Source organism: Trachemys scripta, chromosome 1 (genome assembly GCF_013100865.1).
Source record: "Trachemys scripta elegans isolate TJP31775 chromosome 1, CAS_Tse_1.0, whole genome shotgun sequence".
Classification (NCBI taxonomy): domain Eukaryota; kingdom Metazoa; phylum Chordata; order Testudines; family Emydidae; genus Trachemys; species Trachemys scripta.
This window is the reverse complement of record NC_048298.1, coordinates 123,437,301-123,454,517: the sequence shown is the minus strand read 5'-3', so window position 1 is coordinate 123,454,517 and position 17,217 is coordinate 123,437,301. Positions and strand designations below refer to the sequence as shown.

General features: G+C 38.5%; 1 protein-coding gene across 1 annotated transcript in view; it reads right to left on the bottom strand.

The window, feature by feature from the left end:
- ATXN10 (ataxin 10) overlaps positions 1–17,217 on the bottom strand; it is a 186,010-nt gene that overhangs the window by 18,435 nt on the left and 150,358 nt on the right. The window contains 1 exon segment of the mRNA XM_034784150.1: positions 11,653–11,716. Coding sequence (XP_034640041.1) covers positions 11,653–11,716 — 64 coding nt within the window.

Sequence of the window (17,217 nt, the reverse complement as noted above, 5' to 3'; positions counted from 1 at the left end):
CTTCCTGGGTGTAACATGGCAGGTTTATATGTTCTAAAGAAGGCTTGAACTTTATTTACTTATTTATTTACTCAGGGTAAGCACAGCTCAAAACCTTTTTTGGTATGGAAGATTCATAGTATAAATGCATCCTGGGATGAACAAACTACAGGAAGCACAGTGAACTGCAATGCTTCCAGGAGATCTAGGTTTTATGTTTTAATCCAATTAATCTAATCTCCAAGGACATTAATAAGAGCAAAAACAAAATATGATTGCCAGCATCACTAACCCGGAGGAATACCATCACAAATTATACCCTCTCTAGATGTTATAAAATATAGAACCTTGTGGTTGGGTCAGTACCGGGATAAAATACCTCTAAGAAATAACTATATACACACACATATGTATCACCTTTCATCCAAAGACCTCAAAATGCTTGGCAATCGTTAACAAATTATACCTCACAACAGTCCAAGAAGTAGATGAGTATCAACTCCATTTTATAGAGGAGTAAACTGAAGTACAGAAGGTTAAGAGGCCTGACCAGCTTCACACTGCCAGTCAATGGCATTTGGGCACAGAACTCAGGAATCTTTACTCCCAACATGATGACCTAATCATTAGACTGCAGAGGAAAAAATAGTTATAAAAACAAGGTATTTTTCATCTACAGAATCTCTTCCCTGAACCCCTGCCAATCACACTTCTCCCCTTGCGGTTTAGTTTTTTCATATTTGGAAGGATCTTGAATTTAAAGGGGAGAGTGCACTCATTTGTCACAGTGACAGGACAGGTAAGATTTATTTGTGCAGCTGGTAGAGAAAGGACATTCTGTATTCTCTCTCTTTCTCAAAAAAAAAAAAAAATCCTGTAAAAGAAAATAAAAAACCCAAGCTAACCGCAGAATGATGTTAGCACCTAGAAGACCCAAATAAGGCTATGGCCTCACTATACAAGGCACTGTGCAAAGACACTCCTGCCACAGATAGTTTACAATCTCAGGAGACAAGTTAAAATGTTGGTGAAAGGAAGTATCACCAGCCTATTTTACATATGAAAAATAGATGCAAAGGGAGTTTGGGGATGGGATTTTCAAAGCTGCCCAAAAGTGCTGGGTGCCCAGTTCTCAATCACTTTGAATAGGAACTGGGCATCTAATTCCCTTAGGTGCTTTTGATAAACCCACTCTAAGTGACTTGCCCAATGTCACATAAGAAGTTGGTGGCGCAGTACAGCTGGGAATGGAGTCTGGACACCCTGAGTCAGAGGCCATTGCCTTTACTACAAAATCATCTTTCCTCTCTGAAGACTGGAAGCCTTACATTTTATCTGCAAGAATCTTCACACCCTCTGGCCCCTTAGTGGCAGGAGTGTTTGGGGAGTGGACAAGTCACCTTCCTCACTGAAAGGAGTCTTTGTGGGTAGCAATGGTTTCACCTATCAGCATAGCAACAAACAACACTGCTGAGGTCTGATGGGATCCGGCATGCTGGTGTTTCCGCAGGAAAGATGGCATAGTGCAACCACATCTCTCAGGAAGCCCTGTAGCATGGAAGATTGAGGGTTTTACATTTGAGCTGCTCACTATGGATTAGCACTTATATGGAAACCACAGAGAAAGTGTAGCAGCAAGCCGAGATTCTGCCTATTAAAGGAAGGGAAAGGAATCAGCCCTGATGCTCAAAAAGTGTTCAGGTTCCTGTTCAAGGAATGGGTGTAATTTTGTACCAATTCCAGCTCCTGGATAATCAGTTCAGCTATGCATAAATGCAAGACACATGCAGAAGGATTTATATTAAAGTCTGCGTAGCCACCGTAACCAAAAACCTTTCAGAATTTCTGGGTTTTTAAAAATCTCACAAAGGGGAGTGGAATTTGGCAGGCTTGGCAAGATAGTGCTTTCCTTTTTGGCGGTCACCCTTTTTATTTTCTTCCTAGTCTAACCCACTCAGCTGCCATCTTGTTTTGCCATTGGCACTACTGGCCAGAGGCGCCAACCCCTGATCTAATCCACCACATTCAGGGTCCTCTCTTCTCCTTCCAGATCCTGCCTCTTTCGAGCCCACCAGGTTTCCATCAACAGCCTTTACCTCCTGGCTGAGTCACCAACAAATTACTGCTTTCAAACCCTCAAGGAGTATGATGCCAATCAGTACTGGTTTATAAACAACACAGTATTAATAATTCTATGTGCTCAAGAATGAGAGCAGCAGCAACACAGCATGAAATAGCACACACCGTACAGGGGCAATAACCCAGAGCTGCCCCCAAGGGGAGACATACCTACTAAGACCAGGAGATTTGAGCCTTACTTGTAGGTTGAGAACCACTGGTCTACAGGAAGCAGGGTAAGGATAGTGTGTTTCAAATGGGAAGATCTTGGTTTGTAGACAGTGATTGGGAGAGTACTGGTACTGTTTTCTCCCTGTGCACGCACCATGTTAGGTGAAATACTATTGTCCTATGTCTATGAAAATACAGAATTGAGTAATGCACCTAAAGATTGTTGAACGCATTGAGAGAGTCTGTGGCAAGCTTTTCAAAGAAAGGCAACGTACTAGAGATAGGCTTTTTCACATAAATGTGGCTAACTATATGATGGCGCACTCTAAAAATTTAATAACCCTTCTATTTTTGCTTTCTACTGGCTTCTATTCAGCAATGAGGCTTTTTCACAGTATGTGGCCTGTTTTAGGTTGCACTCTAACTCTGAAATAAAATGTCTGTCAATTCCCCCAAAAGTCTTTCCTGGCATTTTACAAAAACAAACTGCCATTGTTGTAGAGCATAGCAACTTGATTTCTTCTATCTTTAGCCAGAGGTTTCATGAACCACAATTATACTAGCTGCTGCCATGAAGTCAAAAATATTTTGAATCTACCTCTCAGATAACTTTCAGACTGAATATAATGGTAGAAGTTTAAAAGGGAGCATCTGAAAATTAGCTTTTATTTATATTTTCTATATTTTTATCCATTATCCAAACTAAGGGCTCTGTGTGTGTGTGGATTCACAGCAACCACTGGAATAAGAAAGCCTAAAGTAACCACAGGTTTCCCTTTCAATAATGCTGCCAATTCTTGCTTCTCATCAGTGCCCAGCTGTGCGATTATTAAAAAAAAAGGCAGTCCCTGTTTTTCCTTCAAGTATTACTGCACTTTTGATTACAGAAAATTTTGCCAGACTGGAGTTCATATAACACAGACACTTACTGTACAGGTCATTCAAGTTAAAGAGACTTTCTGTTGTATTCAGCCAGATGTAAAACAGCAGAATGGTAAAAATCTTCATTCCAATACATCCATACAAAATCTGAACACATTTTGAAAAACACTATATATTCAGACCTGTATTTCACTTCTTAGTTTGTAAACAGAGTTTTGGAAGTAGTGGCTTATTCAACAGAATTCTGTAATGCAGAAATAAAATTCAAGACAATTACAGAGGTGCGTTAACTTTAAATGGCAGAACTTACCAATTGTTATCAAACTGCAATAACTTTGACAGTTAATCCTACTAATAAGTATAGGGAAAAAATCTGTTGACTTTTTCCACAGACAACCACGGTCTCTCTGAACATGTGCAGTATGCTTCTGGTACTCCTAAATGCCAGAAACAGAGCACAAAACAAATGGAGAGCAAGCCACAGGGCACTCTATTGCTAATTAAAAATGTACTGAAAAGTCCTCAAAAACATGCTTGCCACCCTAAATAAAAGTCATTACAAAGGTATTCATGGGAAGTTATGGCACAGCAAAATTCTGCTTAGAGTGACCTTTGTCAAGGCAACTTTGAGTTAGGCGACTCCAGTAAATATTTGCTACTTTCAAGTTTACCCTAAAATAGACCTTTTTGACCAAAACACTGAGCCCAAAGAATCCCTTTGGTAATTAAGTAGGAAAGGATTACATTTCCTTAAGAAGAAGAAAATAGTTTCTAACTGGACGTACGTCAGGTATGCACTTATAGCTTCTTTTTCTTTTAATGTGAGGGAAGAAAGCAAGCAAGCAAGCAAGCAAGCTTATTTGCCATTAACTGCAGTTTTACTTGGTTTCTTGTATAGATCCATTTTTATAACATAGGCATGTGCCACTGGTGCTGAGCAAGAAAACTTCAGGGGAGCAGAAACAATACAGCCATGAGCATCTTTCCTTTGGGGGTCTGAATCTTCAGATGCCATATAAAGAGCCATAGTCCCTGTTCCACTCCAATTTCTTTTCCCTCTTTCCAAGTCGCACAGAGGCCAAATCGTCAGCTAATGTTTATCAACACTGCTCCACTGACTTAAATGGAACTATGTAAACTTAGACCAGTTGAGGATCTAACTCAAAGAAGCTGTGTAGATGGGTTGGAAGTAAATCTATATGCACAATCATCTTTGATTATTTTTCTTTTACTTTTGAAAACTGCCTGTTTAGATACCCTGCTAGGGAAAACTAACCCATCATCCAATTCTTAAAGATGTGGGTCAGATCTGACAACTAGACAGACTGCTTGACAGCTCTCTGAAACTGGGCATCCAATCTGAGTGCAACATCAAGAGGCTAAGGCTGCCTGGACATCTTAATTGAACTCCAACAAGTAGGTTTACAAGTCATCAAGATGGAGATATTTCTTAGGTACACCATAGAAGCTGTTCTAGATTTAATGGAATATAATCTTAGGGGTCTGTAACTGGTCTGCATAGACAGTAATTCATTTTGAAAATGTCATAGCAGAGACTTCTTCCCTTTTGGATTTATTTCCATCAGATACCAATAAAGGGACTTATGAAAGTATTTTGTCCTCTCTAAATAATTACAAACAGCTCTTTCAACTTCTAAAATGGCAGTCTAGCATCTCCTCGGAAATTGTGTGCTTTACAGGGGGAAAAAAAGCATTTGTAGAGGTTTTCTCTGCAAAAATTATGGAATCTTTTACCACAAGAATTACATAGAAAATGCAATTCTCTTTTGATGATTTTGTGTGTCAAATTTGGAGATTGAATTCAATTAGTGAAATATAGAACATAGGTTAGGCCTGCTTTAAGTGGAAATCAAAATGCAGCCTTAACTACAGAATCGTTACAGATGCCTTCATAATAAATATCAAAAATAAAAATAGATATCTATGCAATGTTTAGTAGGAAATCTAAGCGGTTTTCCTATAAAAAAGGAATCTGAGTATAACCTACTAGGAAAGGCTCAACCCAAGAGAAATCTGAGAAATGCAGCCAAGTATTAAAGTTAAATCACAAAAATAGGCATTGGGACTGTAAAAGTGAATTTTGGGAAATGCCCTCTATATAAAGTTCTCAGGTGTTTCTGTAAACCCCTGAAGGAATAATATTGTGAACAGCTGAACAACTCTTGCAAGGTGACAAGAACTCGGCTCTCAGTGAAGTCAATGAGGCTTGGTCTACACTACCCCCCTAATTCGAACTAAGGTACGCAACTTCAGCTACGTGAATAACGTAGCTGAAGTTCGAAGTACCTTAGTTCGAATTAGTTCGAACTTACCTTGGTCCACACGCGGCAGGCAGGCTCCCCCGTCGACTCCGCGGTACTCCTCTCGGCGAGCTGGAGTACCGCAGTCGACGGCGAGCACTTCCGGGTTCGACTTATCGCGTCCAGACTAGACGCGATAAGTCGAACCCAGAAGTTCGATTTCCAGCCGTCGAACTAGCGGGTAAGCGTAGCCAAGGCCTGAGTGTTGAGGGCATTCTTTAATTTACACAATCTAGCCCTAAATCCTCACCCGACTGCTGAAGAGTGCAGTTAGAGCTATAGCTAGGAGTGGCTCTATAATTGTATCTTATCATGCATTTATATGATTTCATTGTTTGTTTTTCTCATGAAGTGATTTTACACAAAATGCTTTTTAAATTAAAAAATGGACTATATATTTACACGACATTACAGACCTGATTTTTTTTAAATCACGGAAAGAAATCATAGGTGTTTAAATGAAACTCAAACTTTCTACTCTTGTGGACAAAATGAAAAACATGCAGAGATAACAATTTAGTAAGATGAAGCCTGAAATCCTTAGGGTTTTCATATTCTAAAGACTTTTTAAAATGATTTTTAACTCTGGCTTCTCCTAGGCATTGTACATTTATAAGAGTGATTAGATTCTGTCAAATGTTTAATTCAGTTGGAGATGGTTATGTGTCCTTTCCATATACAGCAAAGAGTTGAAAGGAACTTAGGCGAATGGTTCTGGTGAGACTGCCTTCAAAATGTATTATGACATCAAGGAAAATGGCAACACAATTACAAGTGATCATGTATAATGAGCTTTCTTGTCAGTCTAAAAATCTATCAGAACAGCCACCCAAGTACTTGCAATTAAAAAAAGAAATAAAAAGAAAGAGAAGACAGACCAAGTGTCTTTGGATCAGAGTTGCAATTTTGGCAAAAAAAATTTTTTTTTTTTAAAGTGGAAGTGGGCTGGCTGTCTAATCTCAGTAAAGGTGGATTTTTTGCTTACAGACAGGGTAGATAAAATGTGTTCCAAATTGAGGTTGAAAATAAAATCTCCCTAGATTATTATAATTTAAAGATGCACTAATCTGTTTTACACTCAAGAATTTGATCAACAAACATGATCTAGCCTTAGTGCCCAGAGGTAGCAGAATATACTACAAAGCAGGAGACCAGAAACTAATTCTGAACTCTTCCTCTTGCTCCCCCAATGAGACACGCTGGGAATGTATCACACATGGAATGCTTAGAAGAGGAGAGGGAAGTCAAATTCATGCTGCATAACAGCATTAAAGGAGCACTTGACCTTAAGGATAAAGGTGGTCTCCTGAGGTCTGTACACAAGTGAAAGGGAGGGTGGAGTACATCATTATGAAAGGGCAGGTTCAGGTACTTAATTTCATAAGCCAGGCAGCTTCCAATCTCTTATTTGAAATGGATTCATCACTCATGTGTGAGAATATGATGGTAGGGAGAGAAACTGTGACTAAATATGGTCAGATATTTGAGGCTGAGAAAGTCCTGAAGGCAGTAGCCAAAAATAGAGAATCAAAATAATAATTTTGACCATTTCAGAAAAGTTTGTCACAGCAAAGCAGGACCTTACTACCCACCCACCATTTAAAAAAAAGTTGTTGAATTTTGTATGTTTATAAGAATGCATTTAAGCAATAAGAAGGCAAAACAGAACCAAGTGCTAACTAACATGAAAGAAAAGGTTAATGCAACATTAATATCCCAATGACAACTCCACAAGAGTGAGAAAATTCAGGGTTAATGTACCCACTGCAATCTGAACACTGCCCCCTTGTGTGTATGCATAACAAGTCTGTGATGAAAGCTCATATTAAAAGGTGTTACTACATTAGATAAATCTTTAAATTCAAGCAAGTGGCATTTCATCCTCGCTCCAAAGTGTTACAATGTCTATAATTGCACTCATAAAAAGTCAATTATATCAAAATGTATGGAAAAATATTACATTAGTTAAAATTTTATAAATAACTGAGCTTTGTTAAGAACATAAAAATGGCTATAATGGGTCAGACCAACGGTGCAATTAGTCCAGTATCCTGTCTTCCAACAGTGGACAATGACAGATGCTTCAAAGGGAATAAACAGAACTGGGCCATTGTCAAGTGATCCATCCCCTGTTGTGGAGTCCCAGCATCTGCCGGTCAGAGACATGGGGTTGCGTCCCTGAGCATCTTTGCTAATAGCCACTGATGGACCTATCCTCCATAAACTTACAAAATTCTGTTTTGCACACAGAGTTATATTTTTGGCCTTCACAATATACCTGACAACAAGTTTGACAGGTTTACTGTGCGTTTTGGGAAGTACTTATTTTTATTCGTTTTAAACATGCTGCCTATTAATTTCATCAGTTAATCCCTGGTTCATGTGTTATGTAAAGGGGTAAATAACACTTCCTTATTCACTTTCTCCACACCATTCATGATTTTATAGACTTCCATTTTGTCCACCCTTTGTTATCTCTTTTCTAACCTGAACAGTCCCAGTCTTTTTAAATTTTCCATAACCCAATTATGTTTGTTGCCTCTCTCTGTACCTTTTCCAATTCTAATAAGTCTTTTTTTGAGATGAGGCGACCAGAACTGCATGAAGTATTCAAAGTGTGAGGATACCATGGATTTATATGATATTTACTGTCTTCTTATCCATACTTTTCCTAATGGTTCCTAACATTCTTTTAGTGTTTTAGACTTCCACTGCGCATTGAGTGATTGTTTTCAGAGAACTATCCATAATGACTCCAAGATCTCTTTCTTGAGTGGTAACAGTTAATTTAGACCCCATCATTTTCTATGCATAGCTGAGTTTAGACCTTCCAATGTGCATTACTTTGCATTTATCAACACTGAATTTCATCTGCCATTTTGTTGCCCAGTCACCCAGTTTTGTGAGATCCCTTTATAACTCTTTGGAATCTGCTTTGGACTTAACAATCTAGTTTATTTTTGCACCATCAGCAAATTTTGCCACTGCACTGTTTACCCCTTTTCCCAGATCATCTATGAATATGTTGAACAGCAGTCGTCCCACTACAGATTCTTGGGGGAACCCACTATTTACCTCTCTCCATTGTGAAAAGTGACCACTTATTCTTTGTTTCCTATATTTTAACCAGTTACTGATCCATGAGAGGACCTTCCCTCTTAACCCATGACTTTGCTTAAGAGCCCTTGGTGAGGAACCTTGTGAAAGGCTTTCTAAAAATCCAAGTACACTACACCCACTGGATCACCCTTGTCTACATGTTTGTTGACCCCATCAAAGAATTCTAAGAGATTTGCAAGGCATGATTTTCCTCTACAAAAGCCGTGTTAACTCTTCCCCAACGAAGCATGTTCATCTGTGTTTCTGATAATTCTGTTCTTTACTAGTTTCAACCAATTTGCCTGGTACTGAAGTTAGGTTTACTGGCGTGTAATTTCCAGGATCTCCTCTGGAGCTTTTTTTTTTTTTTTTTTTTTTTTTTTTTTAAGATCGGCATCGCATTAGCTACCCTCTAGTTAATTGGTACCAAAGCTGATTTAAATGATAGGTTAACCATAGTTATGCAATGAAATTATGATGAAAATTAGAATCCTTTTCACAGTTTTGTTCTTTGTTTTACCATATTTGCTGCAGGTGGATTTTTACTCCGAAGTTAATTTGTTAATCTGAATTAACTTTTTAAAAAATATAAAAAATAAAAAACAAAACCTAACTGTAGTCTAGAAGTTGTGGTCAGGTTTGACTGGACTCTAAAAATGACCTCGGAGGATGGTAAACAGACTGTATTGTCAGTCTGTTCAGGATCTGCACATCACATGTCGGTAATCACGTTGGCTGTAGTCACTTGATCAAATGTTGGTAGTTATCCTAATTTGCTGTCTAGAGATGACTTACCACCTCACAACTGATTGCGACAATTAGTGGGTACCTAAATGTTGCTCTGACAATAAAATTGCCATGATAAAAATCTCTTGGACATTTTTAAAGTAGTTTCCTTCAAGTTATAATCCTCCTGAGTTTTGCAGTTGCTGCTCTTTAGGGATGCTACTGTTTTTAAGCCACAAAAAAGCCCCTATAATGCATCATTTGCACTGTTCATATCATACCAGTCCAATAACCTGCGTCATTAATTGACTTAACTATTTTTTCCCCCTCACATAAATTGCCACATAAGTCTCTAAGTTGAGAACTATTTTTCCACTAGTCAGATTTAATACGTGTGTAAAATTGATGGACTGCTTACTATTCTATCTACTTATTTCAGTTCACTGGACAAGTGTCAATTGACGCAAAAGCTCTGAGGTCAGTTACAATGACCAAGTATGGTCTTAATTCAGATTTCTATTATGAATCCCAATCCAGAGCTCTAACAGTGAACAAGGGATATTGAGGATGTTAAAAAACAAGACATAGGTACCGATTCAAGAAACACTCCAAGTTCACTCCAATTCAGGAAAGCACTTAAGGACATGCTTAACTTGAAGCATGTTACGTCTCACTGACTTCTATGGCATAAATGTAAGCATGTCTTTAAGTGCTTTCCTGAACAGGGATGCTTTCCTGGATCAGGGCCTTAGAGTATGTCTACATTGCAATAAAACATCCACAGCCCCTAGGTCAGCTGACTATGGCTCGGGCAGGGGTGGCTAAAAATAACGATGTAGACATTTGGGCCTGGGTTAGAAGCTGGGGTCTGGAACTCCACAAGGGGGGATGGATTTCAAAGCCTGAGCTTGAGCCCAAATGACTACATTGCCTTTTTCAGCACAGCAGCCTGAGTCACCCAAAAGCCTGAGTCAATTCACACCGGCTCTGAAACTGGGTGCTGGAGATTTATTGCAGTACAGTGACACCCTGAGAGTCACAAACCATCCACAGGGTGACAATCCTAGTCCCACTGATGTCAATGGCAAAACTCAAATTGACTTCAATGGGGTAGGATTTAATCCATAATCTCCCTAGAGCATTATCTGACTCTATTTTACGCACAGGCCAAGACAAAACATTCCCAGGAATTTGTCTTGAACGCTTTAAAAATAACGCTACCCAAGCCTCTCTCTGGACGTTGTTCAGCTGAGAGTGAGGAAGGGTCTTATTCTCTTAAGCTATTGATTAAAAAAAAAAGTTCAAATTGCATTTTTGATGTTATGTTGTACATGTATGTATTTCTCAGTTCATATAGTATTCAGAAACAACACCAGCACAAAACATCAAATGATCAAAAGGGCATCTTCAATTTTACGAACAAGGTCAAAGACTCAGTAATGAAAAATAGAAATTTCTAAGGATGTTCAGGTATTACCCTAACTAGGACTTTTTTTTTAAATCAACTCTTTCACTTTCATGTCCTAATATGAAATCAACTCTTTGGCAGGGTGATTTGTAATGCCTTGTACAGTAGCCTGGAGTATTTGCATTATACAGATTAGTAGGAGCTACCGCAGGGGTAGGCAACCTATGGCACATGTGCCAAAGGCAGCAAGCAAGCTGATTTTCAATGGCACTCACGCTGCCTGGGTCCTGGCCACCGGTCTGGGGGCTCTGCATTTTAATTTAATTTTAAATGAAGCTTCTTAAACATTTAAAAAACCTTATTTACTTTACATACAACAATAGTTTAGTTATATATTATAGACTTATAGAAAGAGACCCTTCTAAAAATGTTAAAATGTATTACTAACACTCGAAACCTTAAATTAGAGTGAATAAATGAAGACTCGGCACACCACTTCTGAAAGGTTGCCGACCCCTGAGCTACAGTTTAAGAACAGGTTATACTCAAGATGACCACAGTCAATGATTAAATCTGAGACCTTAATGTAAATCCAGGAGAAAACACCTGTTCAGTGACATTGGATACAACGCTCAACTCCGAAGATTATCAGAGGTATGCCAACACATATATACACCTCTACCTCGATATAACGCTGTCCTCAGGAGCCAAAAAAAAAATATCTTACTGCGTTATAGGTGAAACCGTGTTATATCGAACTTGGTTTGATCCACTGGAGCGTACAGCCCCGCCACCCCGGAGCACTGGTTTACTGCGTTATATCCGAATTTGTGTTATATCGGGTCGCGTTATATCGGGGTAGAGGTTTATATGCATACAATGTCCCCTCAATTATGTTATAGGAGAATATACATTATTTAGTCTGTTACCACTTCACTTAAAGGATACAAGGGTTGTTGTCATCAATACTGCAGTTGTCCAGGATCAGTGGAATTCCATCTAATCGATAAACCTGAATTAAAACAAATTTTCTTAATTTAATACAATTCTCAATACTGTTGGCGGCAAAGAATGAAAGAAATAACAAATAGAGACTGCAAAGATACAACAGACCCAGGGCACCTGCACATTAGTTTAACTAAAAGTATGTGATATATGTTAAGCCAAATTATAAAGAAAAAAAGTTCTTTAAACATAAATATAATAAAATATTCACACAAATGTACATTAATTTTACATGCCTCCTACTTCTAATATTTGTCTTAATGAGATATGTCCTTGTATAGCTCATGCCTCACACACTAAATTGAAAACCTATGCTTCTGAATAGATTAAAAACCCCACAAACAAGTACATTTACATTATGTATATTTACATACTACTGGTGTGAAAACTCTAAGCTTGGTTTTAATTCTGGAAAACTTGATTTCAAACGGAGATTGGTGAGGCAAGCAGATCAAAGAGAGTGCAACCATCTTTTAGATTCACAGCCCAGAGACAGGTTTATACTTTTCTAAACATATTTGCTGTTTGGGGCAGATCTTTCATCTGCATCATTGTAAAACAAAAAAGTCACAAATTTACACTGCACCATGGATACCCTTTTCAATTGTAACTGATCACTAACTGAAGAAAAAAAAAAAAAAAAAGGGAAGTGGGGAGAGAAAAGGCTGAAATGTGAATCTCAACAGCATAACAGCAAACAATAACCAAATTAAGAGATTAATTTAACAAAATACCACTTTTATGAACCCACTCCATACAATATTAGTATAGAATTTCAATGATTACATGAGCAAGTAACAACAGCAGAAATAGACAGAGACTGTAACTGACATAGCTTATCAGAAACCCCCCCCAAAGAAGCTCTGATAGCTCTTAAAAGCTATTTTAGCACATCTATACTAACGTACATAACTATATCTAGAAGAAATTGAATTTGTAAAACAGGTTTTAAAATATGCATTCCATCCAGGCTATTTCTTGTGATTTCCACAGGACATCACATATGATATTACACTTCAAAGCTTGAACAAACAGTGACCTTTTAATAATCCAATTGTCATCTGCATTTGCAAGCAATTTTTTACACTCTGTGGCCAAACTCTGATCCACCCAGAACATTACCTTCTATTTTCCATCAATGAAATGTTGAACAGTAACATTAATCTACATCAAGTGCTGTCAACTGAAATAAGTCAGGCAGTTTGTTCAGGTCTGATTAAAATCAGACACTCAAGTGGCATATTAAAAAAATACTCTGTACAAGTAAAATTTAATTAAAAGTCTCAAGTGCTCAATAGTTACTGAGGTGCTGATGAGTTTCCTTCAATCGATGGGAACATGAGCAGCAAACTACAGCACAAGCATCAACCTGTCCATATTCATGCAGTAAACAAGAAATGCTAATTACAAAACTCATGAACCACCATTTATATTAGCTTGAACAGCATAAAATGAGAAAATATACAGATAATTAAAACAACTGGGTTCCATTTTTTGCGTCTAGGAAGGCTATGTCCAATTCACTTACTTCTGTAGGTACACCATGAGTTACAGCAGAGTAGGTGTGATGAAGTAAGGCAGAAAGGAACCCTACTGTGTGCGCAAATGAAAGATTACTTTGGTAATGCTTCCTCTGAAACATTCTTCAAGGCAATCTTTGTTTACTAATGTTCATTATATGGTTGAGTTGACTATAAGTTTTTAAATTACAATGGCTCTCCCTCAAAAATATCCATCGGGGCTGGAAAAAAAAAATCTCAAAGAGTATCTTTTAAATCTTGCACCAACTTGGTACAATTTGTCTACAAAATGGGCAGTGGTCATATCCCTAAACTCTCAGATCATGAGCCGCCCCCCAGCTTTCCCGCCTTACTCCTGGGCAGCACAGTTTCAACAAAGCCACACTAGCATGATTGACCAACTGGTGGTAATCCTTAATTTTCTTCTTTAAAGAGCAGTTCTTAGGCACAGAAGTACCTCTAAGTAATGAATATAAGGTGTGACACCTTTTCTATGGATTTCTACAGAGATGGGGGTGGAGGGGACAATATGTGAACCTCAGCAACCTTACCATCAAGGTAGTATGTAGTGTCCTGGGAAGAGTGTACAGGATGGAGATGTGGGGGAGGGCAGTTGGGGACTGATCAATTTTGTTTGAGAAGGGACAAATCTACACAAATATCACACACAGACACACACACAGGGAAGAAGTTAATGGTTGTTGCCCCCAGCCCTGCAAAGATACAAGTAACTTTTTGCCGGCACTTATGCCCATTGACCTGGATTAGAAGAAGGCGGCAAAAAAAGTAGCCTCTACTTACGTAGTGGTGCCTATTGGTGAACAATTAGGTACTGCACTGGATTAGCATAATGCCAGGTAATTATCTGAAGGGCTGTTATGTTCTACAGGAACAGTTATGCTGGTTTAAGCAATTAAATAAAACTGCAGTCTACATTTAGGCTGAAATCTTGGCCACACTGAAATCAATGGGAATTTTATCAATGACATTAATGGGTCATAATTTCATCCTTACACCACCTGCGATTTTCACATCAATAAGTACTTGAAATCTTGAAAAGATAATATTGCATCACAATTTCTTGTACTGCTTTCTAGAAAGAATGCCACATTTGACAGTAAATGTCAGTTACTATCAATTAAGAAAATTAACGAAGATTAGACGATTATATAAACCTAATCAGGTAACTAAACACTAGACTCTCGATAAATACTGAATTAAACTGAAGCAACACTTTAAAAATAGTGTAACTAAACAATTATCTTTTAAAACACTGCTCCATAGTACCATTCTATAATGTGAACAATAGTCTGTAATTATGTTTCTTAGGACAATATCAAAATGGTGAACAAAATGGAGAGTCCAAATGTATCACACTTATGAAAAAGGCCTCCCATTCACAAAGGGACTTAAAAAAAAAAAGAGACATTGTCAGTTATTTTTCCCTTTTTTAAGCGGGACTTTCACAAGCTATTTATTTCAATGTGTAGAAGTCACTAATCAAAACAATCTCCCCAAATCTACAATACTGAAAAGCAATAATTACACTGCTCTACAGTCAAAATGCTTCTGAAATAAATGTAGTCAAACTTTACTAATTCTGGGTCACTGAGAACGGAAATTATGCTTAAAAGTGTTGATTGGCTCTAGTTTTCAAGATATGCTATTGGGTCAGTATATACGACCCTTGACTTGGGAATGGCGGAGGATAAGTGAGTTATAAAGGGAAGGGATCTCAATTTAAACCAGAAATGACTAAAATACATCTTTGACTGGAGCTATGAATAAATCTATGACTGGGTTTGGACAGTACTTGCTTTTTAGGCAAAACAATGAATGATGCAATCTGAAGCTGGTATTGCGTCATACATGATATGAATTGCATCATGTTATTCCTAGAAGTCATGGATGATGCAATCATAACGAAGCTTACATCACTCTGCGGAACAAATTGCCCTATATCAGCTCTAGAAATCATACAGTGTCGTGCTCTCTTATTTGTCAGTGTTTGATTTTGCAAAGGGACACATTTCTGTTTAGTCATAGTAAGCAGCGATGCCTCGTACTTGTGTGAACAGTGCAGATAACTTCTGCTATGTTTGTGGTGAAATGACTTTTGCATCACAAAAGCGCAGTATAACCACTATGGTTAAGAAAGCCTATCACCTTTATTTTGGCTGCAAAATTGGCGATCGGGACAAGAGGTGGGCCCCACACATATGCTGCAACACTTGTGCAACAAAATCTTCGCCAGTGGTTGAACAGGAAAAGGAAATCTATGCCTTTTGCACTGCCAATGATTTGGAGAGAGCCAACAGATCATACCAGCAATTGTTACTTCTACATGGTGCCTCCAGTTGGGAAAGGTGTGTCAAAGAAGAAAAAGTGGACTGTGCATTATCCAAACATTCCATCAGCTATACGCCAAATATCCCACGGAGAAGGACTGCCGGTTCCTGATGCACCAGAATCATTCTCACTTGAGTCAGACGAGGAAGAGAAAGAGGATGAAACTTCTGGTCCTGAACCATCAATGTCATAGGACCCACATTTTCTCCCATCCTCCTCCTCTGAACCACACCTCATAACACAAGGTGAACTGAATGACCTTGTCAGGGATTTGGAACTACCCAAGAGTAAGGCAGAACTATTGGGCTCCAGACTACAGCAGTGGAATCTCCTGGCAGGTGATGTTAGGGTTTCCATGTTCGTGACCATCAAAAGGATCTTGTCCCATTCTTCTTCATGGAAGGTGATCTTGTACCGTGCAACAACATCGAAGGTGTGATGGCAGCCCTCAACATCATTCACAATCCAGATGAGTGGAGACTGTTCATTGATTCATCGAAGACGAGTCTTAAACCTGTTTTACTGCATAATGGCAATGTTTTGCCATCAATTCCAGTTGGTCAGGCAGTCCATATGAAGGAAACCTATGACAACATGAAACAACTTTTGAGGTGCATAAATTATGACCAACATCAGTGGCAGCTTTGTGGCGATTTGAAGGTTGTTGCTCTCTTGCTTGGTCTGCACACTGGATACACAAAGTACTGCTGTTTTCTCTGTGAATGGGACAGTCGTGCAAGAGATTCCCACTACATCAAGAAAGATTGGCCACTCCGACAGTCATTGGAGCCCAGGAGGAAAAGTGTTCAGCATCCACCACTTGTTGAATCAAGGAAGATTTTGTTACCATCCTTACACATCAAGCTGGGTCTGATGAAGAACTTTGTCAAGGCCATTGACAAAACACAAGCTGCTTTCAAGTACCTCCATGGAAAGTTTCCAAGGTTAAGTGAAGCTAAGATAAAGGAAGGTGTCTTTGTTGGTCCTCAGATTCGTGAACTTCTTCGAGATGATGCATTTGACCATGCACTGCGTGGCAAGGAAAAGACGGCATGGAAAGCCGTCCAGCTAGTGGCAATAAATTTTCTCAGAAACAACAAGGCAGACAACTACAGGTTGTTGGTGGAAAATCTCCTCAAGGCATACAAAAGCCTTGGTTGCAACATGTCACTAAAGATGTATTTTTTGCACTCTCATCTAGATTTTTTTCCACCGAACTGCGGAGCAGTGAGCGACGAGCACGGCGAGCGATTTCACCAGGACATTGCAACAATGGAGAAATGCTATCAGTGCAAATGGAGCCCATCAATGCTTGCAGACTATTGCTGGACAGTGACAAGAGATGCTCCATTTAATGAATACAAGAGACAAGCCAAGAAGTGCTGAGTAGACACTGAATAGGACTAAACTATGTTCATAATAGTTTTTTGCCTTTTGTTCATAATAAATTTTATATAACCCTTTTGCTGATTTTTAAAGTGTTACATAAACAGGACAGGTGAAATATCATGTAAAGCAACCATAAACATATGAAAAGACCTAGGTTTATAATTTATTATTAAAACTCTACTATTTACACAATATACATAGACATAAAATGTAAAAACTTAAATATCTTAGAAACCAGTAGCCAATCAGT